The sequence below is a fragment of the Salminus brasiliensis genome, chromosome 10 (assembly GCF_030463535.1).
Source record: "Salminus brasiliensis chromosome 10, fSalBra1.hap2, whole genome shotgun sequence".
NCBI classification, from domain to species: Eukaryota; Metazoa; Chordata; class Actinopteri; order Characiformes; family Bryconidae; genus Salminus; species Salminus brasiliensis.
Window position 1 is genome coordinate 14,038,355 of NC_132887.1, and position 23,334 is coordinate 14,061,688.

The 23,334-nt window shown below is 39.5% G+C and overlaps 1 protein-coding gene across 9 annotated transcripts in view; it reads right to left on the bottom strand.

The window, feature by feature from the left end:
• The window catches only part of syne1b (spectrin repeat containing, nuclear envelope 1b), an 88,197-nt gene extending 65,371 nt beyond the window's left edge, over positions 1 to 22,826 (bottom strand). For 8 of the 9 annotated variants that reach the window (XM_072689342.1, XM_072689334.1, XM_072689337.1 and 5 more), the window contains exons 1-7: positions 10,983 to 11,432; positions 9,819 to 9,880; positions 2,827 to 2,922; positions 2,502 to 2,585; positions 927 to 1,019; positions 639 to 817; positions 316 to 512 (exon numbers count right to left, since the gene is read on the bottom strand). In XM_072689342.1, coding sequence (XP_072545443.1) covers positions 316 to 512; positions 639 to 817; positions 927 to 1,019; positions 2,502 to 2,585; positions 2,827 to 2,922; positions 9,819 to 9,880; positions 10,983 to 11,061 — 790 coding nt within the window. In that variant the 5' untranslated portion in view covers positions 11,062 to 11,432. Of the gene's footprint in view, positions 1 to 315; positions 513 to 638; positions 818 to 926; positions 1,020 to 2,501; positions 2,586 to 2,826; positions 2,923 to 9,818; positions 9,881 to 10,982; positions 11,433 to 22,610 lie in introns of those variants that run through there. The other variant, XM_072689333.1, reaches the window with a different exon arrangement.
• Between the last annotated feature and the right edge of the window lie 508 nt (positions 22,827 to 23,334).

The window sequence follows — 23,334 nt, forward strand, 5'->3', positions numbered from 1 at the left end:
AGTCTATCCTTATCCTCAAAAACTTCAAAAGCACAACAATCAGACAAGTAAATAATTTATGTAACCTTACATATAGTATACTGTAGACCTACACCCAACATGCACCATGTACCCATTTCTGATGCATAGGCCAGCACTGCACTGGAGTGATGTAGGGAGAAAGGGCCATCTATCCACTCTGAAGAGAAAAAGGCCAATTGTGCTGTCTCTGGGCCCTTGCTGCTGATGGCTAGCAGCATGACCGGCATTCACACTAGCGATCCTCTATAATGCAACTATTTTGTAATGGAATAAGACTAGAAAAGGCAGAGGCACCTTCAGGGTCCAGAAGGCGTGGAATGCCCAGCTCGTTCTCTGCCACAGTAAAGGCTTCCTCCAGGTTCTCACGGTTGCTTCTTCTCTTCACAAGCTCCATGTCCACCAGGTCTGGGCGAATGGCATATATGACGGAATGGAAGGCCACCCCGCTGCGCCAGCTAGATCCAAAGTCTTTCACCTCAATCCCCAGGCGCCTGAAAATGCAACATCACATCATCACTGTACAGGTGCTGCCTTAATAATAAATTTGTCACAAATTTCATCCTGGAATACTGTAATGTGGAACATTACACACATAGATAGGTCAATAAATAACATACTTGGTTGCTGTGCATTGCACCCATCTAAGCAGGGCTCTCTTAGCATTGCCCTGGAACTTGGTGACAACCTTCCTCTTCATGGGTGGGCTGGCAGTCTCAGAGCTGGCCATACTGTCTACAGACGATGCACTGTTGGACAGTGCTTGCAGGGCTGGGAGGTTACTTGTCAACTCCTCAATCTGTAAAAGACGTCAGAAAAAACATTCAGTGACATTCATAAGGTAGAGGAACAAACTAACCAATCACTAATCAATTAAATTAGAATATTCACAAATTTCTACACATTACCTGGAAATAGAGGATAATGGTCCACATCAACCCCAAGACGATGGATGGCCTTCCATCTGCAATATCTGTGGCATTTATGTTGACTAGTTTGATCTGCAAATGAAACAACCTTAATTAGCAATAAAAATATTTACAGAAATATGGTTTCCTTCTTCAATGCATTAAAGGCACAAGTCTGTGCAACACCACTCTCATCATCTGCCATCAGTGCCAGCAAAAGCAAGCCAAGCAAAAAAAAAAAAGGCAAAGCTCATTCATAATTTTTATGTGCACCACTGAGCCAGATACCAAACATAAACAAATGTCACTCATTCAAGCACATTTGCTTGTATACTCCTTCTCTTTTTGGGCATAAAATATAACAGGGAAATTAAATATTAAAGTACCATTGCAGAAGTACAGTAATGGTTTAGTAATGGCATTTTAACAGTACTTTAGCAAACTGATGAAACTGAAGCAGCGAGAGTGGTCGATACATTAGAGAGGAACAGAATTTCTCTCCGTTATCAGCTAAGCGTGAGCAAACAACCATGAGCAAAGAGTGAGGTACAGCTCCAGAGTGTACTGACCGGAGATCCCCTGTACACAGACTGAGAGAAGGCATGACAAGAGAGAGGGCACAATAAGGAAACAGGTTTTGCACCTGATACCCTGACACTGATTACAGGTGCCCTAAAATGTCAAACTGCATTTACCTTGGCATAGCTGAATAATCAGAGTTCGGAATTTGAAAGTGACAAACCCTTAAACACTATTCTGTTCCAATAGAAAATCAGGTGTAACCAAAAGAGAGCTGTAAATCAGGCCAATTCCAAAACCCCAAAACTGTTATTTAACAGTCTTGACTTTTTGTATATTTACACCCCCAAAAGTGACATACACCCTGTCCACCTGGGATGCCTTGTTAGCTGTAGTCAAAGCTGGCGGAGCGTGCTTTGAGAGAAAATGGTGTTGTTGATAATAGAGAGAATGCACCCCCAAACTAACACTAGCCGACTGGCTTTTACCATCTCTTCTCTCCAACACCTGCTCTCTCAAAAACAAACTACAAAACGGCAGGTAAACACACATCAGCTACCACCTTTTTTCAGTAAGACACAATCAGAGAATAGCAAGACTCATAATGTCCCATAAGACCCATAATGTCAATGTTCTTGTTACAGTGATAAAAACACAGTTACATTGTTATGCAATACTATACTGCATCTGTGAGCTGTTAAACCAGCTATTAAAAGCATATTTTTTGTCTGAAGCCCTCTTTAAAAGGAACATGCGTGCTTCATATTGGGGCAAATTAATAGTGGTATAAATAGGCGTGTTAATTTTCTTTTTATTTTACATACAATTATGAATCTGAAATAATACATAATAATTATGCAGTGATCATCTTTGATCTTTGCTTTGATGCTGCTTTACACGCAGTTGTCATAGCGTTGTTAAGAGCATTTAATCAGCTGTATCTAAACTTTTGACTAGTACTATATCTCCTATCTGGATACGGACAGGTCAGGCAGACACAGTACAGTGCTTCTTGCTTGTTATGGGAGAGTCTACACCTATGGAATGATCACTTACCCTCCTGCCTTCTAAAAACTTGAGTGCAGTGCCGATGTTGGACACCCAGTGGATTCTCTTCAGCTGCCGACCCTGTTCAGATGGCTGCGGAGGAACAGATGCAGTTACAGTTTTGTAGGGAGCATAACAAAAGTGCTTTTCTGTGAATAGAAAAGAATCAAACTAAAAGCATTACAGTATACAACAGGCTTAAATGCCAGATCGCGCTCTCAAGATACACTAAATTGCAGCTCTGCTTCCATCATCAGATTCAGGATGTTATTCAGAGGGATAATCTGTAGATTTGGTGAGACAACATGAGATAATGCATCGCAGTTGCACTTACTAATCTCTGCCCAGACAGCACCTCCAACAGAGCCAGCAGTTTCACCCCATCCTTGATGTCCTCAAAAAGGTCATTGATTTCTAAAGGAGGGTTACGCTGCAGGAAATAACAAGAATAGCAGAAGAATAAATAACACAAAGTAATTGTTAGTGTGCTGTGTTTAACTAGCACAGCTTTCAGAAGATCTCAACATCTTGGCACCCATGTTAGGAACTGCAACACCTAAACAGCCTGTTTGCTTTCTACACTGTAATTACAAAAGCCGTCCTGTTCATGCTGTTACTGGCTGAACTGGCCGGCTCTTCCAGCTCCTGGAAAGCTGAATCCAAATCCTTAGCATATGGCATGATACCAGTGTCTGCAGCAAAGCTATCTGAAATTATTTTGGATTAATCCCTTACATGTTTACTGTCTCATATTTACAGTGATGGTGGTGGCAGTAGTGCTATGATGACACCATAAGTAACAAGAATGATGAACATTTAGAGATCCTGAATACTGTCATAACATTCAGAAGACATGCATATTGCAAAGTGTGGAAATACATTTCACATCACCCACCCCCATCAACAAACACTCAAAAGGAGGATTATTTATTTGGATTATAACAATGTTTTGACATATCCAGAATATAACTAGCCATATTGATTTGCATTAAATCTCATCTTATATAGAATTACATTTGTACTAGTGAAACATCAAATTAAAACATTTACAACTACAATTATTATCATTATTTTTACTAGTGAAGACCAAAATTGTAAAAAGTTGTAATTCTGGCTAGAATAAATTCTACCGTTAAATTAATATAATTTGTATTAGACCTGAAACTATTTTCCCCCGCTAGCTATTGTGTGGAGCATGCAGGACCCGTAGTGCAGACCTCTAATTTCAGCCTCTTGTCATGTTGTGTCAAAATTAAATTAAGGATATGTCATCCCGGTAATATGAGTGGTCAGAATGATTTTATAGAGCTGCAGATTTTATATTATTACCAGTAAAATATTATTATTATTATCTGATAATATTACTTGTAAAATTACTAGTACAAATTCATAGTTGAGATCTAAATTTAGAATATATGCTACACAAAAAGCATTACTACTGAACTGCTAAATTTCTACTAGTAAAAATTCAGTCACAACTGTTTGCTATGGAGAATGTATTTTTTTTACATACTACATTGCAAATGGGTCTACAGCTCAACCATGCAGTGCAGCCTAACTGTCTGTATGCAAATCTGTAAAAAGAAAAAAAGGGTTTTGAGTGTTACTGAAATTCAAACAAAGCACCATCTGTGATACAAAGAGAAAATAATACAAAACAGTAAATCCCTTAACAGAGGCCGTATAAATGAATTTTTCATGCTGAAAGCTAGACGCCTGTTGGGAGTGTCAAGGTTTTTTGTGTTTTTTCGCAACAGACAGTCTGCTGCGTCATGGCACACACACTCACACTAAGGGGAACTGTTAATTTCACACTGATGCTTGAGAGAAAGCAGGAGAGTGCAACTACAAGGTCAATGGAATAAGAAACAGTTAAGTTTGGAAAATAGCAGAAATACAAATAACTGCAGCCATGGTTAATGGTTTCATTTATAGATCTACCATTGATAACAATGCATATTTCTTAGGCCAGATATTAGCCAGATATTAGCATGTTTTAAAAATGAGTGACTAAACATGGTCCTTTGATTAATTGCAAATTTACATGCTCCTATAATAAATGAAACAAAAAGAAGGTTAACATCCAACAGTCAGCCAATTCTGTCAAAGAAAGAATACTTTTTCCACAAAATGCGAAAGGGCCACAAAATGCTAAAGGGAATGGAAAACAATGAGAAAAAATACATGCTGAGTCTGCGCTCAGCTAGTACTTTCTATAAGGAGCCATTTCCATTTAGAGAGAATGAGTATGGTACAGAAATAACATGCAAAAAAGGGAAGATATAGAAATAAATACAAAATGTAGAGAGGTGAATAGATATAGAGACACACTCTTAAAAATAATGGTGTTTCAAAGTATTCTTGGGCCGGTACCACAGTCGAACCATTTTTGGAAAAGAGATGTGTGAGTGAAGAACTTTCCAAGATGTGAAGAAGTCAGTGCAAAAAATCTTCACCAGGTTCTTCACACTCACATTTCCCCTACACAAATCGTTCTTCTATGGCATTTCTTAAAGAACTAGGCTTGTCGTGATAATTACATTATCGGCTTTTCGTACACTATATGGTCATGACCTCGACCATTTTTGCTGACCTCAATACTGCCCATGGTGTTTACTTGTGTGTATACTAGCAGTCACTCTGTTCACTGTTCGCAAGTGCTCTCTGCCGGAGGCTACAAGTCAGTGACATCTGACTTCTACATCTATCTATCATGCAGAGCTTAATGACCAATGCATCGATAATGCCGACTCCTTACAGGCCGACTGCACACAGACTGCGTCAGGTACGGATCGGCACGCATGTGATCTGTGGACTAATTTTTCAAAGTTTAACCATAATAGTGTGGAAAACAGTTTAACTGCTTTCACACTGTTTATTCAAGCCATTCACAGACATTTGCAGCTTGAAATCATTTCCCCCTCACGCCGTGTGTGTTGCATTGTAAACCAATAGCCGCGTAAAGATTCTGGGCCATCGTGCGCACTGCACTGGATCCGGCACAAGGCTGCCAAACCACCACATTGGATTTCGTTGAGTTCCAATAGAAAATATGTCATCAGTCTGTCAGTATTTTACCATATTTGACTTAAACTCATTCAAAGCTACTTTAGAATGTAAAACTAACAAGCCTCTTGGGTAAGTAGAATAAAGACTTTTAAGACTACTACCCTGATACACACCCTGACAATCCTTTTTTTCTTTTGTGCTGTTTTGAAAGAAAGCATGATTAGAAGATATTTAAATATGTCATATTCCAATTCTAATGTCTGAATATTCCTAATTATAAAAAGTGTGCAGCTGCAATAATATGCTATTATATTAAATGACAATAATGTTCTTTATTGCATTATCTCTTGGACAATATATCATCCAAAAACATTTTTTATCGTGACAGGCCTACACAAAAACCTTTGTAACCTTTATTTTTAATGAACCACTGCTTGGTTCAGAGCCAAGCAGTGGCTAAAATCTGTGAGAGCCACAGCTGGATACGGACTTTATATACAAGAAATGCTGTTTCTCAGTGTGTCTCAGTCTCAGTGTGCACTGGATGCAAGCAGTGTGTGTGCAGCATCAGTAATGCATGACTGCAGTGCCTTCCCTAGCTGCCCACGTTACTCTAAGATTCTACCAAACTCTTTAGTGTCGTGCTCCAAACTGCTCTGAATCTGATCCAGCTGAACAAAAAGACCTCTCAGCTCAATATGTGCTGACTGGAATACTTAAACCCACCATTTGTGTCAGATTATCCTCTCTTTGTGGGCATCAAAGCGCCTTGTCACCAAAGCAACTAATCATGAATAATAGGTGACACTATAAAAGAGGAACAGCACAGCATAAATATTAGTATTACTTTTGAATCTCTTCACTATATATATATATATATATATATATATATATATATATATATATATATATATATATATATATATACCATCATAGATTCATTAGATCTTAATGCCGTCTTATGGTTGTGTCAGGCAAAATCATAACACAGTGCGCCAAAAGGCCCTGGGAGCAGACCTTCTCCTGCTGAGAATTGTTCCAACCCGTCTTGTCGCCCATCTGCACCCATCAACAGTTTCCAAGATTATCCAAACCCATACACACACACATTCCATTGGACACTGGGAACACAAAGGGTGTCAGAAATAACCTGGAGTAAAAAAAAAAACGCCCCATATTCAACAATGAATATGAAGATATAATACATAAATCTAATAAACCAGTGGTTTTCAATCCTAGGGTACCTTTGAGTACCATGCATCTGCACATCCAACATATGAAGTAAATAACAAGCCCTTCCTGAGGAGAGCTGGCTGTGTTGAAGCAGTGAAAACATACCCTCATACCCGACATAAACATGAACAGATGTCACTATCGCACCAATGAAGCAGACCTACAACTTCACTTTTATCTACAATGTAAAACCCGTTGATCTTAATCTGACAGTGTGAATGTACTCATCTGTAGAATAATATAGAGATGTTGAGATTAAACATGAATGCTATAAAAGTTCTAACAGCTTTTCATTACAACACATTCTGATTATGACAATTATTTAGTTTAGTGTATTTTGCATGAATTTGTATATGAAATATTTACTTGCAAGCAAATGAAAAACATTTTTATACATTTATTAAACTACTTATCATTACAAGTGTAATAATGTGTTGGGAATGGACTGTACACACACACATACTTTTATCCTGATTTATGTGTAACAGCCAATAACCAATAATTGTTGCATAACCAAGACCATACACGTAAAAGAACAAATCAGTGAAAAACCAAACTAGCATGATTTACCAACTAAGCCAATCAGCCATATCTGATTTTGTGTTTAGAAACACATATACTATGCTAACATTGCTAACAAACACCTGGCTTAAAAATAGAATATTTACAAATACACAGCAAAATTTATTTATTTATTTGTTTTCAATATGTATCAAACAGCTACGGAAACTGAACTCCATTTGGCGCAGTATATATTTCTTCATACTGTGTTCTAAACTACATTGATTTGTTTGTGCCAAAAAATGATAAACTATATGCATATACAGTGCACTGGGATTGTACAGAGATGGGTGTGTTTTTGAAGTCCAGTGTCAGATAGCAACATTAGCCTAGCATTAACTAAACTAGCACGTGTCAGATATCAAACAAGTTTAGGGTGACGACTGCATTCCTTTGATTTTTAGCCAAACTATTATATTATAAGTTATATTACGTCCTATCCTGAGTGATTTTTTATGCAACAGTACACCAAAGAGTCACCTTCTGCCATTTACCTGTTTACAACAGTCCTGCATGTCATGCCATTGAAAGTAATGCTCTACACCAGTGAACACACAATAAGGAACAGCCCCCCCCCTGGAGGGTCATGTTGGGTCTCGCCATTGTTTGAAATGTGTGTGTTCTGCTAAAAGTATCTGCATTATTTTTGGCCTGTCCCTGTGGATCTGTTATGCTGCCTTTCAAAACCAACTGCTCTCTAGGAAACAGACGCAAAGCAGCCTGCTCAGACAAACAGCACAAGTTCAGACCACCACTCTGGCCAAAGCAGTGGGAGGCCTCTACAATGCACTATTCATTCAGTAAGCATGGAACATAAACAGCTACTCTTCATGCTACTTGAATGTCACACTCAAGCGCTTGTCATCTACACTCAACTACTCTTTACAGAGCCACATAAGATGTTTGATCATTACTACTGCGTCTCTTGATGAAACACTTGCCTCTCATAGTTCTAAATGTGGTACGTCGTAAAAAAGATGATCACATGGGCTAATCTCTGTTCACGAGTGAACGACCAGAGCAACTACACTCCACTAAACAGCCACAGATAATAAAAAGTATAGCCTGGCTATACCATAGCTGTAGAGCACAATCATTAGCAATACCAGCAAAGAGCAACATCAGCAACTTGTATGAGCAAATTGTCTTTACTGTACTGTAATACATTGTATGAACAAAAGTGTTGGGACACCGTCTCATTCATTGTTTCTTACAATTTTCTTTCACTAAATATTGGAGCATTGCTGTAAAGATTAAATTGCATCCAGCAACATGTGCGTTGGTAACTAGAATAACTAAAATATTAACTGTATTTGACTGTATTTGTAGTTAAACAGCTAATCAGTCTCCCACACACAGTAAAATACACATACTAGCAGGGGTGGTGGATATGACATTAATGTATTCTCATAAAACTTTCCACAACACACATCTCCATGTTTTTCTTGCTGTAACCTCTGAGAAGTTGGACCAGACAAAAAGGAATCAGTAGACGCACTGAATACATACACTAAAAACAGAACAGAATTTCACACACCGCACTGCACGCAAATCCAGTGAAATAGGATTAATGATGGTCTCTCTATAATGAAACATGTAGTTTACAGATGATATTTGTGATATGCTCAGAAAAGCACATTGAGATGTAATTCGTCATGATGAAGATGAATATCATCATATTGCCCAGCTCTAACACAAACACAATCAAAGGCTGGCAAAGAGAAAGAGAGAGTGTAAGAGAAAGCAGAGTCAGGTTGTGCTCTGTGATGAGCTAGGTTGAGCTGAGAGACACTCTGATGGCTTGACTCTTTTTCACATCGGGTGGTTTCTGTGTACAGTGTGTGCACCACAAAAGAACTTCACATAAGTCAGCATGCCTACAGTCCCACCTCACCACACCATAGCATGGTCTTGCGCTACATGGACGCTACATAACAGTATTGCCTAATTCTTTTCAAGGCCCTGGAATTTGCATACACCCAGCCCGCTAGCTAAAGCCTTTCAACATCTAATGTTGCGCCATGTTAAAAAGCAATGACCACTTTGGGGAAACTATGCCAGTTTTGAGTTTTGGAGTTTTCTGATACTATCGTTTCCATAATTGTGCATGTTTAACACTGGAGAGCATATCACCGCCAGACAGAAAAATGGGTTGCAAACCTGTCCTTGCGACTGAGGACTTATCCAAAAAGGAGTAGTCAAAAGCAGGGCTAAAAGCTAACTGCACACAGAACTACGTGCAGGACAGGACATCAGCACTTTCCGGTAAGGCTTACAAATAATTTAAAAAATACAACGTTCTTGTTACAATTATAAAAACAAAGCTATGCTGTGCTAAGCTGTGTATTCCCATGTTATTTTGCTTCTGTGCAGGCCATACTGGTGCTCAGAGAAGAGCCCACCATAAAAAGAAAATCAATGTGCTTTGCTCAGGCAGGAATACTGAATAAATGCTTTATATGACACCTTTTACAAACGCCATGACCTTTTTTTGAAAAGGTATTAAAGAATGACTTTACCCACCTTGGCCAAATGTGAATTAATCCACTTGGTGAAAGTTCTTTTCTGGACTGACTCCTGTTCATCTGAAAAAAGAAGAGAAAGTCAGTAAGTAAACACACGAGCCATGTCAGAATATGCATCAAACGGTGTCTATTTTTGCCACATCCTCAGGGAGATATTAAAGACTCATCCATGTGTTCTTCCTCTCCAGCAAACATGACTCACCAAGGCTTCTTTTGATAAAAGTGTATCCAGAGAGGGTGAATATTTCATAGTTTCGCATATCACTTGTAAACGAGCCAATGAGTACAATCCCAGTGAACAGAACGAGAGAATATGGTCCAAAAGCACTTCTTTAAATTCGGAATTTAGCAGAAATGACAACACTTGGCTTGGTCATGAGCGAACACTCAGATCACTTAAAACCAACCATTATGTCCTTATGCCCACAGGAGACTTATGTGAAGTACTCTTCTTCGCTGAGGACAGGCTGAACATTTATTCACATACAGAATGATTACAAAAATAAACAAATTCACACAAGCCTCAGAGCTTACAATGACATGTCAGGCCATTCAGATCTCCCACAGATCATTGACATTGATGCAAGAGGGGTTTGGACACCTCACATCAAATGCATTCACAAGAGATAGCATCCTCTTTTTTCTGCATGCACTGAGTTGCTGCAATGTATGGGTACGCCGCTTCAAGAAGCATCCTTGTAGCACATGATTAGCTGTAGTAAGAGTATTGCCAGAGCAGCTTTGACACACAGGGGCTATTTAACACAACAACCCAACATGCACACTTCATATGCAGCTACCGTCAGTGCACACGTGCAGCAGAGATGTGTGCTAGCTCAGCCTGGGGAGAGCGAGAGAGAGAGAGAGAGCATGACAGAGAGAAAGAGAGATACAAAGAGCGCGAGAGAGAGAGAGAGACAGGGCGCGCCGTGACACCGGACGGTAATTACCTCTCTCAGGAGGAGGATCTCAGCTGGCCAGAAAAGTCTAGTGAGGCATATGACCCAGTGCTGCGCCACTGCAAACCTCGCTCAACACATCTGCATCAACCTACGTACGGCACAGCAGCACACACTCTTTATAAATCCTCTGCCGGACCCGTTCCCAGACACACACACACATGTCCTGCAGGATGGTGCGAGAGGCCCACTGGTTCACTTACCACGCAAATACTGAAAGAATCCGGTCACCAGATTGAGGGACGTGGTCTTTTTCACGGCTACATCCTTAAATTGAGCCATTGTAGGGCATTCCACACTCACACTCTCACTCCCTCTCAATGGTGGTCAGTGCATGTTTGTGTGTGTGTGGACGCCTGAAGATGTCATCCAGAGAGGAAAAGCAGGGGGTGGGGAAAAAATCAGCTGTCCTTTTCCCTTCAGGAAGCAAAACAGATCAGGCAGTCCTGCTTTCCCAGTGAAAACACTGAAGCTGCCTCCCTCGCTCCCTCCCTCCCTGTTGTTCACGCTCCCTCTCTCGCTGTCACACACACACACCCCTCAGCTGTGGCGAGGCCCCTAATGGAGGGCAGGCTTTATGAGGCAGGCGGCTTCCTGTTGTCGGTGGCGACAGAGCCATGCTGAAGTGGATGAGCACAACCCCCGCTGCTCCGCACCGCTCCACTCAGCTCAGCTCGCTCAGCCTCCAGCACCATCCACAGCATCTCAAAGTCTATGGCACCCTCTCCTCCAATCAGCATGCAGGCAGCTGTGATGTCACCATAGGGTGGTCGGTATGATCCTGTTTTACGCGGGGGAGGGGAGGGGGAGCAGGGTCCGCTCCAGTGCTATACAGCTTACCATCTGACGTGCCACAAAACAAGCAATGCAGGACCCCCATACACGAGTGGATTTGGAAGTAGACCGGTTTTCTGTGTGTTATTATGAGTAGTGCTAGGAGATACAGTATATGGACAAAAATAATGGGACACCTTCACATTCATTGTTTCTTCTTAAAGCAAGGGCATTACAGAAGAGTCTAGAAGTCTTTCTACTACATTTTGAAGCATTGCTGTGAGGATTTGATTGCATTCAGCGACAAGAACATTAGTGAGGTCAGGATGTTAGATGATCACCACCCCACTTTATCCCCAACTCACCAAAAGTATTGGATGGAGCACCATCATTCAGGAGGACAGTGTTGTGTTTAAAGCAGGATTATGTAATATTTCACCTTAAAATAACTCGACTGGCAACTGCACCATGGTAAAGTGGGCAGGAAAGCGCTCACAAGAAATACACAATTCTGTAATATTATTCTACCTTGTCAGTCCACATGATTCTTTAACATTTAGTGATAGTTCTGCATCTCTCTGCAAAGGTGCCATTTAGGGGTGGCTCAAAGCACTTACACTTTCCTGTAGGGGGAGCCCAGGAGCAAGCAATGCCAATTCTCAAATAATGCTGCTTTAACTTACAGTGAAGGTTTTGAAAGAAGTTTCTGTTCTGGAAATCAGGTTTCTTTCTGATTAGCATTTATGTAATTGTGTCAGACTCTCATAGGTATTATTATAAAACAATTCAACCAAAACAAGCTGTGACAGGTTTGAAAAACATGGCCTTATTAGTGTTGTTAACCCCTTACAATCTCAGGCTTATCACAAGGGATGCACATGATATCAGACTCAAATCTGTATTTGCATAAAATTGCTTCCAAAAAATAAATGATCATCCCCCAACAAAAATTTGAGGATGCATTTACTGAACACTGGAAAAGAGGCATGTTTAACAGACGAGAGGGCTACTGTGCTAAATTATCTGCACTTTATTAAGTACTTTAATTTTACTGCATTTGTAAACCTACATAAATAAATGTTATACTTCTCCATAATGCTAATACAGAGAGTTCTAATTTCTGATGGTTATTTATCAATATTAGCTTTTGCATTGTGCAGATTCGTACATGAAAAATATAATTTATCAGGTATAAGGTTTATTAATGGGTAACTACACTCTTAAAAATAAAGGTCTTTTAAAAGGTTCTTTGAGTGATGCCATAGAAGAACGGCTTTTGGTTCCATAAAGGAGCTGTGAAGTGAGGGAGTAGTACCAGGCCTTTACATTAGCAATGAATCTTTATATTAGGTGAAAGCTAGCCTTCATGAGTCACTTCAAACTCACACATCCCTATTATAAACACAGCTCTTTTAAGCAAAACCTTTATTTGTAAGAGTGTATATGGAAAAACACCATTACCATTATTCATATCACCATAATTAATGGTTAATTAATATTATCTGACAGCATTATAAACCAGATTGCTTTGGCCTGGTGTTTGAGATCACTGTCCTACTAAAAGGTGAAGATTCTCCCAACCTATTATTTGTTTATTTAGATTGGAGCAGGCTGTCTTGCAGTGTCTCTCTGTATATTGTTCCCTTTATATGTCTTTCAGTTTCAATTTTTAAGATGCCAAGTTCCTGCTGAGGAATAGCAGCTCCACAATACGATGATGACCACCCCCTTACTGGCAAACTCTCACATGCTTTGATGTATTTTTTTCAGTAATGGCTTTTTAGCCAGCCAGCCATACAGGCCAGTTCTTTGCAGAGGACTTGATATCTTTGACTGGGGCACCTTCACGCCGGTCTCAGCCACTCAGCTCACTTTAAAGTGATTGTTGGCCTCTCTGTGTTTTGAGGGACAGCCTTCTCAAGCCAGGGCCTGGAAGGTATGATAAAACTTCCATTTCATCACTGACCTAACTGGGCACTCTCTATATCTAAACACTTTTGTAGCCATTTTCCTATATTGTGCATGTCATCTTTAATTTCCTTGGAATGCTATTTAGTCTTCATTTTCATACGTTTCCTTCAGATTCACAGTCTGAACAAAGAAATACATGAATTAGTCCACAGCATGGAGGTTAGATATGTATGCAAACAGTATTTTTCAGTTAATTGCAGAAGTCTCATAAATTGCATAAACTATTCTACATAATTAAAACATGCATTATTGGCAGCTGCTAAAGGAAGCATCAGCCAAAAGACAGCCATGAGTATGCTGCAGGTCCACACAAAGCCAAAGTCGAACTACTGAATCATTTATACTACAGCCATTGCTGAGCATCTGCCACCTGCTGCCTTAGTGTCCACCCTATTACCCAGATACACTTACTGAGACCCTTCAGCAGCCAACAGCCCCCCTTCTATTCTAGCTAAGCTATTCAGCAGCACAATAACTCATTGTCTTTCCATGACAGCCTTTTAAAGCCAGCAAATCTTAGGTTATTTTGGCCACACGCTCACTGTGTCTGTGATACCAATAGGTATACACACAGAATGTATTAAGGTTTGAACTCTGGAGGCATGAATTGTTTGCAAAGTAGATTTTATTGAATTGCACTTAATTTAATCTCATGTTTTGGGCCTCCTGCACAAATCCACTCCTCAAGCCCACTTTGTTGCATAGTTTAAGTATTTATATCTCAATCACTCTTTTGTACTTTGCACTAGATGCAGAAAACCACCAGAAAAATGCCCAGCTCACATGAGCTAATAGAATTCTCTGCTGTACACTGTTCCTATGTTGATCTTGTGACGATGCCTAAATGCAAATTACATGAACTTATATTTAAAAAGCATTATGGGGATGGTTACAGACATAATTAGGAACTCTCAACTTAATCAAATTTTCAAGTTTTATCAATTCTGAGATTCTTCAAATGTTGTGCAGCACCCACAGGTTTCTCTAAGCAACTGTCTAAAGATCTGAAACAAAAGTAATCAATACCCACAAGGCAGTAGAAGGCTATAAGAAGATAACAAAGTGTTTTCAGCTTATGATTTCTACACTGAGGACTGTTGTTAAGAAATGCTAGCAGGAAAACTCCCGGAAACATCTGATCATATGCTGGTAAAAAAAAACGCAAATCAAAACCCTGCCAAGAACCTGCAGGAAGTTTTAGTTGAGTTAAGAGCATGGCACACCATTCCACTGGGCAGAGCGTGGCTTTTACAAACATAATCTTCATGAGTGAGTCATAAGAAAGAAATCATACCTGCGACTTAATATATATAAAACTTAATGGCTGAGGTATGCTACAAAACATCTACAGAAGCCTGATGTGCTTTAGAAACAGGTGTTGTGGGCTGAACTCTTATCCACAATCAGTAAAGGTAAGTTTGGAGAAAAGAGAAACTGCATGTCATTAAAAGAGCACCTTGTCAACTGTGAAGCATTGGGCTGGATTTATGGCTGTGTTGCAGCCAGTGGCACTGGCAATGTTTCATGAATGGAGGGAAGAAGGGATTCCACAACATATCAGCAAACCCTGGATGCAAATGTCAAATAGTTAAATGTCTGAAGCTGAAAAGAGAATAGCTTCTTCAACAGGCTTCTTCTAAAACACACATCAAAACAGTTTAATAATACTCAGTATTGCTAGCGTATCAGCTATGGTCAGAGTTGAGGACCACAGAGCACAATGATGAGTTTTTGTTGTTTAAACATCCATCAAACATGACTCCTAATTTGCTGGAAGAGCAATTGTGAGCTCCTGGGTTACAGAAGATGAGCCTCAGGACTAAGCACTAAATGAAATTATGTTCTCCCAATCATTTGCAATTCTTATGAGTGCGTTTGGTACTTAATGTAAACTAGGGACAAGCAATAGCTCTGGCAGTGAGTCAAATGTAGATGTAGTCCGCCAAGTGGGGCTGCTCACATTATGGCTTCAGGGATCGGCTAGAGGTTTCAGTTGTCCTCCAGGGACCACTGTAAAAGCCAAGAGTCTCTGCAGCAGCATTTAGTCTTAGCACATCCACCTTGGTGCTGTCAGTAGCTAAAAGATATCACTACCACACTGCTATTGCAAGCTCTACACTGCAACTGTTACTGCACCAGGCCCACAACCTCAGACTCTGCTACAACATGACATATTAGAAGGAGACATTAAGTAACTACTTAAAATACATGGTTATACCAAATGTGATGACAATTAGCACTGTATTTGACTGTATAGACTTTAACTTCCAGTCTAACATGGATACATTGCCATCTAGTGTCTGATATTAGAGGTACAGGATGCCTTGAAGAACATTACTGTCTGATAATATAAACTGGGTGTCCTATAGAGTAATTACATTTAACATATTGGCACTGTTGTGAAAAAAAGACTGGGATCACCACCCCACCTCATCCTGAACTCCCAACTCATCCTAAAAGTATGGGAGGGAGCACCATCATTCCACTGCTCCACAGCTTAATGCAGAGGGGCTTTATACCCCTCTAGCCCACACCTGGTATTAGGCATGGTGCAAATAGTTTCATGTTTAACTGCTCCAGTGAGTCCTATTCTATTGGCAACACTTCTCTACAGTGGCTAGACAAGCTGTATGTGTGTGTGAGCATTTGCACATCCGTGTCAGCAATGGGTGCAACTTAAAAGTAGCTGAATGCATTTAATAGAAGGGGTGTCCAAAAATCTATGAGCATATAGTGTATAGTGTATAGTGTATAGTTACATACTATAAGAGCCTATTCAATAGCAATATATGACAGTTTAGCTCAGACCATTAATGCTGAACATAAGAAGTGCTTTACTTTAATTTGTAATTTTGACAGTTTTTTGCAACATAAACCCACACAAGCCTTATAATTGGAACTTTTGGAATTATTTTTTTTTAGATTAGATAAAACTTTATTGTTATTGTATAGAGTACAGGTACAAAGCCAATAGCATTTAGCAGTTAGCATCCAACCAGAAGTGTAAAATACAGTAGTATTTACATAAGGTGTAAAATAGAAATGACTGTAACAAAAATGTCACCCCAGATTTCACTCCAGATGAATAGTCCAGATTTTTAAATGACATCAACTTTCTGTTGTTTCTGACAGTCAAACAAGCAACTGTGTAATGTTAACATATACCTAACAAGAATAATTAACAAATAAACGTTTTAGTTATATAATCATTATTTTAGTAAATTACCAAAACCCAGCAATGATCATCATTCAAAATCTTCTAGAATGTATTAATCAGTATCACGTATCAAAAGTGTGAGTGTGTAATAGAGACAGAGCTTAAGGAGAAATGTGTGGTTGTCAGTGCAATGACAAAGATAACATCACTATCCGCTCTGTCCTCAGTGTCTTTTGCAGCTGCTCCTGACACACACACACAAATACACACATACACACATTCACAAATACACAGCTACTTTCAGTAAAGCAAGTTTTCTATGTTTTATGCAGTATGAAACAGCACCTCAACATGTTACCATGTTCCAGTCTCAGGACTATGAATAACTGTTCTCTAGTGAACATAACCAAATAATCTGGTTTTGAATGTCGTAGCATCAAAGCTGAGGAACAAACGCCTGGCATGCAATGTGCGGTGGTAGCTGTATGCGCATGGCACGCAATTTTACCATACACTCTTAACTGGAACACGTCAGTTACCACTTGGAGGAAACCAAACATCTACTCTCATTCTGAAACCAAGAACTGCAGCATTTTACCGCAGCCCTTCCCTCATGATACCAACACAGGCCCTTATTTATTACTGTTTCTACCATGGCAACAGATTCAGGGCTATTTCCGGGCCTGCACATTTACCACCTGGCATTTCACCTGAAACGTGGAAATACCATATTAATCTAAACAAATGCTATATATTATTTTCTGGACAATGGGAAAACAAAGAGTACATTATCACTATTCTTCATAAAACATAATAATAAGACAATGCCTCATGACATCTACCTCAAACAACCTTTTTCATCTCTGCAGTTCGGTTAAAACTATTTCATATCTGCGAATGTTACTTCCTTCCTGGTGTGTTTGAGTACCAAGTTCCTCCACTCTTATTCTGTGCTTTTGTAGCGAGCATTTTGGACATTTGGGCATTTTCCATAGTGATCAGTGGCACACAATAACCCCCTGAACAGAAACAAGCAATCTTACTTCTTTCCAACACACTAAACATAAAGTGCACTTGGTCCTGTGTGTGTCTAGCAACCAAACCCTTTAGAAGCCAAATTTGGGTGTAAAACCAAAGAGGAAACTAACAGGAAGCCCCCAGGACAGTGAACCACTGCTGCAAATCATGTATTCCTTATACTTCCTTAATACTTCTTCCTTATAATGTACTCTGATTCTTGTGAATTTATGTAGATAACAATTACTGGTGCACAAAAATGCAGAAATCATATTACTAACAATACACTCACAATTAACTACATTCAGCTGCACAATATTGGGAAAAAATTAAAAATTTTCTGAGATATATAATGTGACATTTAAAATATAGAGGACTTTTCACCAGATTTTCTCATGTCACTATAAGTCACCAATTCAACATGTCTTGATATTAATTATGTGCTCTGTGTATCCAGGATTGGAGCAAATTAAATGATATTGGGCAGATATAATTTGTCTCTGGTAGCTATGTCATGGAAAATTAGAACAGTGTGAATTTACCCTTTGTATCAAGCAACAAAAAAGTTGTAGCATTTAATTTACCTTATGTGAAATTGCACACCCTGTAATGTGACTATTGCACATATCCACATTACGATGACTAAGCGGAAATGCTATATCGTGCAGCCGTACTGCAGACCCTACTCATTCATGTATTATCTAATCAGCTAATTGTGTGGCAGCAGTTCAACACATACAATCATGTAGATACAGACAAGCAGCTTCAGGTAATGTTCCTCATCCATAAGGATGAGGAAAAAATGTGATTTTAGTTATTCTGAATGTGGCATGGTCGTTGCTGCCAGACAGGCAGATTTGAGTATTTCTATTGCAGATCTCTTGGGAGCAAAAGTTCTGTGGATGAAAACAACAAAGAACAACCAGACTGGTTGAAGCTGTCAGAAAGGCTACAGTAACTCAGACAACCACTCTGTACAAGTGTGCTGAGCAGAAAAGCATCTCAGAATCTCACAACACACCAAACCTTAAGGCCAGGAACAGAAAGCTGAGGCTGCAGTAGGCACAGGTTTACGAAAACTGGTCAGTTTAGGACAAAAAACAAAAAGCAGAATGTCCTCATGCAGGACTTCTACACTAAAATGTCTGCAATGTATTCTTTTGTAACCCACAGAAATAAACACTATTTTTTCCGTAATGCTAATCCAGATGTAGTCTCAATATTTGCATTTTCTAAATGCTCATGTATCAGCATCGGCAGATGTGTGCATGAAATACACAGGAGATTTTTCCAAGCATTTCCAATATTTGTGCGTCCCTACAAATTATAAACAGATGACTGTCATTTCCATTTAACAGGAAAGCTAAAGCCTAACACAGTAAAAGAAGCAAAATAGGGGCTCCCAGTATCGATCTGTTCATTTCCCAAGGACAGGAGGGGTATCAAATTTTATCTGTCTCCATACACACTATCCATTCATCATGGAGCCTCTCACGAGACTCAGTACTTTGACTGAGGGCAAACAAAACACTGAAACAGTCACGGAAACTAAAATGAAAATGAATAAATCTATTTATTTTTGCAGTTACCAAAGTCTCACTTTTAGAAAATATGGTAGACTGTGTGAGAAACAATAAACAGGAATATAACCACGCATAGAATCAAGGTGTGTGTGTATAACAGATATATATTTGGTTCTTAAAATGGGTGGTGAGTGGAAAAATGCATTTATCACCATAAGCAGCACCTGCATGATCAACGTCACTGCTGGGTCCTTGGAGAGTAATCATTGCTTGTTTTTTTCTCTCTCTCAATCTCATCCAAAAGCAGCTTGGAAAATCCATTTGGAAGCTTTATTGTAACAATTAGGACATCCCATAAATAACTTAGTTCAACCTTTTTTAAAAATGTTAAACATATGGACATTTAATCTTTATTTGAACAACACAGGGAGATAAAAGTAATATAACTATACAAGCAAAACTCAAGAAATGTCTTTTAAAGTGTAAAATGTAATTAATAGAAATGCTATTTTCTTGTGAGGACAAAGCCAGGACACACACATTTATTACTACTTAAAATACGAATCAGCTACAGATGATTAGAACATCATTAGAGGGTTTGCTCTTTGCTCCAGGGCCTTAGATAAACCAATACTATGTTAAAAAAGACAAAGGGTTTAATGGGGTGTGCCAACTTTTTCACACTACTGTATGAATTCAGGTGATCCCTTGCATACAGTGACAAAAGTGTGCTCCTGCAAACTGTTTGTGTCAGAGGATATAAATGTTAGTCATCAAGGAAGCTTGGGCAACATAGGTTTGTCAAAGCTTGGCTCTCTATGGCAACCAAAGTGTGAAATGAAAACCTTATCTATGCTACTTCCTCAAAGCATAACTTTACAAACAGAAGTGAGTGAAGAACACGGCTCAGTGAGCACAGAAGGAGTGAAAATCTGCACACAGCGCTTAAAACTAAATATAGTGGAAATGAAACCCATGCCTAATGAACGGGAGTCATTCCTTAGTTAAGTATCTTCCTTAAGTAACATCCCAAATGCGATTTTCTCTGAAAAAGAGAGTTATTTGGGACAGTGTAACAAAGCTGCGCTTTGTGGCTTTATGACCATGGCTACTTGTGATCTACCTCTGGCTTATTTCAATTGAATCTTCCATTAATCTGACAACAATAAATACACAGTACTGCCCAAACATAATCCACTCAACTAATAAAACTGGATGAAACTAAAGCACCCTATTCACAAACACACCCCCTAACAACTCTGAGTGTTTATTAATACTGTAAATAAATTAGTAGCATATAAAACTGATGAGGTCATGCAAATGGCAAAGCTTTATAAATCTAAAATGTAAGAAATGCTGCCTATTCAGACAGGATTGTAAGGCAGGAAGGCACCCAGTAATGTCTGAATCGAAGATTAGTAATCTAGCCCTTTATTTTTTTGGGCAAAAATGGTAAGGGCTAATGAAATTGTTGCGTTTGTGATTTGTTTATGGAGACCTTTATCACTACATTGCCTTCTGAGACAGTGTGGACAGCAAGGCGTCAAGTCTGCCAGCTACCTCCAGTTTCAGACACAGCCTCTGTGTGTTAAAACCTTATCCCAACAATCAGCAGCCATGGGCCCCATTAAAGTAGCTGCCTAACACTGAGAATAAAGATAAATGATGCCCAACAAAGCAGATGGCTATAAGAAGATAGAAGGCTATAAGAATTTCCTTTCATTTCCTTGTCAATTTCATGTCATTAAGAAATAGATTAAATTAAAACTGCAAAAGACCTTCTGGAGTGATGGTGCACTGCTCTACTGTGCAGTGACGCCAGCACAAATATGACTCTCATGAAAGAGTCATCAGAAGAAAATCTTTCCTGCGTTCTCAACACAACATTGCATCTAAACAATCCTGATGCATTTTGGAAACAAGGCCTGTGCACTGATGAAGTTAAAATTTAATTCAATTAAATACCAGCATGTTCTGTAAGCAAACATCACACAGTCTGTAAAAAGCTGAAATTGAAAAGAGGATGGTTCTACAGCTGGATAATGATCCTAAACACACCTCAAAATCCCCAATGGATTACCACAACATGCTCTCAGCAGTCCTCTTAGCTAACCTTCAACCACCAACCATCATCTGTGGGGATACTTCAAATGAGCAGTGCACACAAGGGTAACCAGGAATCTCACAAAAATACAAGCTTTTTGCCAGGAAGAATTGGAAAAAATACCTCCAAACAACAATTGCAAGACACAGATGGCTATAAAGAAGCTTTATAATCTGTGCTACAAAGTACTGACCATGCAGGGTGCGCAGAATTTAGCAGATTTTGTTAATTGAAAACTGTAAAGAATGGAAATAATAAAGTAATATTATTTCAAGTAATAAATGTGTCATCTTAAACTTTAAGCCTTTTGGAAATTAGGTCATCTAGGTCATCAACTAATTACGGTAACATACATATTGATCAGGTGCGGCCAAACTTTTGCATGTATGTGATTGTTCCAGTGCTTTGACAATGTCACCTGTCATGTCAATAAAGCAAAATGAATTGAATTGAGAAAGACCTGGCATGTCCTACAGCACTGCAGCACAGACAGGCAGCACTAGTCAGTCTAGACACCTTGCTGCTGTGGTACAGGGTCCATTTTTACAGAAATAAACACAAAATGCAATAAAACGTCTAGAACATCCTGATATACTTCGTTCTACTTAATTATTGTATTGATTTACTACTGGCATTACTATTTTCTGGCCAAGAGTTCAGAATCAGTACTAATTTCAGCCATCTATATCACATCTAGCCAATGTTCACCTCCTGGATTGTGCAGAACCTACAGTCACTGTCAGGAAAAAAATGAATGATCAAAAACATATATATTTATATTATCTTAAAAACAAAGGAACACCCCAGTTAGTATGTAGTTTGTGTGGTGGATGGAACATATATTTAGACTGCAGCTCTTAATACTGGTGCTGAATTACCCCTGACCGGCACATTTTTAATGCTTTCCCTGCACCCACCACAGCTGATTTACCTCAATGAAAAATCAACTAGCCTTCGGTGAGATAAACCAGATGTGTAAGAGAAGGTATAGCGCTAATCTATACAGGGCACTAAGATTAATGCCCCTGCATTAAGACAATAAAAGACAAACGGATGGAGGAATGTCAATTAGAGTAGCTGTCCTGGCTATGGAAATGTGGCTGCTAAAGTGTCTGTCCTATTACACACATGGAGTCTTTATATGCATCTGTTTCTTTGTCTACATGACAGCAAGCATCTGGCAAACTCCAAGTCAGGAGCCACTGAATCAGCAAAATCCTACCCTGACCAACTGAATCAGGGATTGCTCAGAGTACGAACAGAACAGGAAGAGAGCACCTCTTACCTTGCAGTCTTTGCATCACATTCATAATGTCCTTGGCGGACCGTCCGAAAGGGCTGAGCGAGGCCATGGCCCTGTCTGCAGTAGTGGGTTACCCCAGCTCTGTCACACTGGATCTCTCGAGCAGTCAGCAGAGCACCTTCTGCAATAGTTTCTTAGGAGGGCATCCCCACTAAGCCTTCCTGCAGCTCTCTCTCTCTCTCTCTCTCTCTCTCTCTCTCCTTCTCTCTCTCACACACATGCAGAACCCAGGAACTTGATTTGCTGCTGCAAAGGATCCAATGAGAGAGCGTCTTTCTTTTAGGGGCTTGGCTTTGTGGCTGCTTTGCTGTCGAATCACAAGCCTTCTTCCGTTTACTGTCCTTAGAACAAGTGCAAACAAGTCATTTGCATATGACTTTCAATATAAAGTGCAGCACATATATCTAGCTACCCACACCAGCCTATCCCAAGTATCTACTAGCTTACATATGGATGCTAATAAATGCATGGAGGTTACTGACTGCAGTTGTAAAGCACATCATCACTTAATGTAGCTAAATATCCAGATTAATGTTCACCAATCAAAACATTTTATTCAGTCAGTCAAATCTACGGACACATGTCCACTGTATGAAGGCCGGACATCCTAACATACTTTCTCAGTACAAACATTAATGGCCAATGTACTCACAGACAGACGGGCATTCAGTCATCTCCGCTCCAAATGATCCCAAAGCACCCCTTC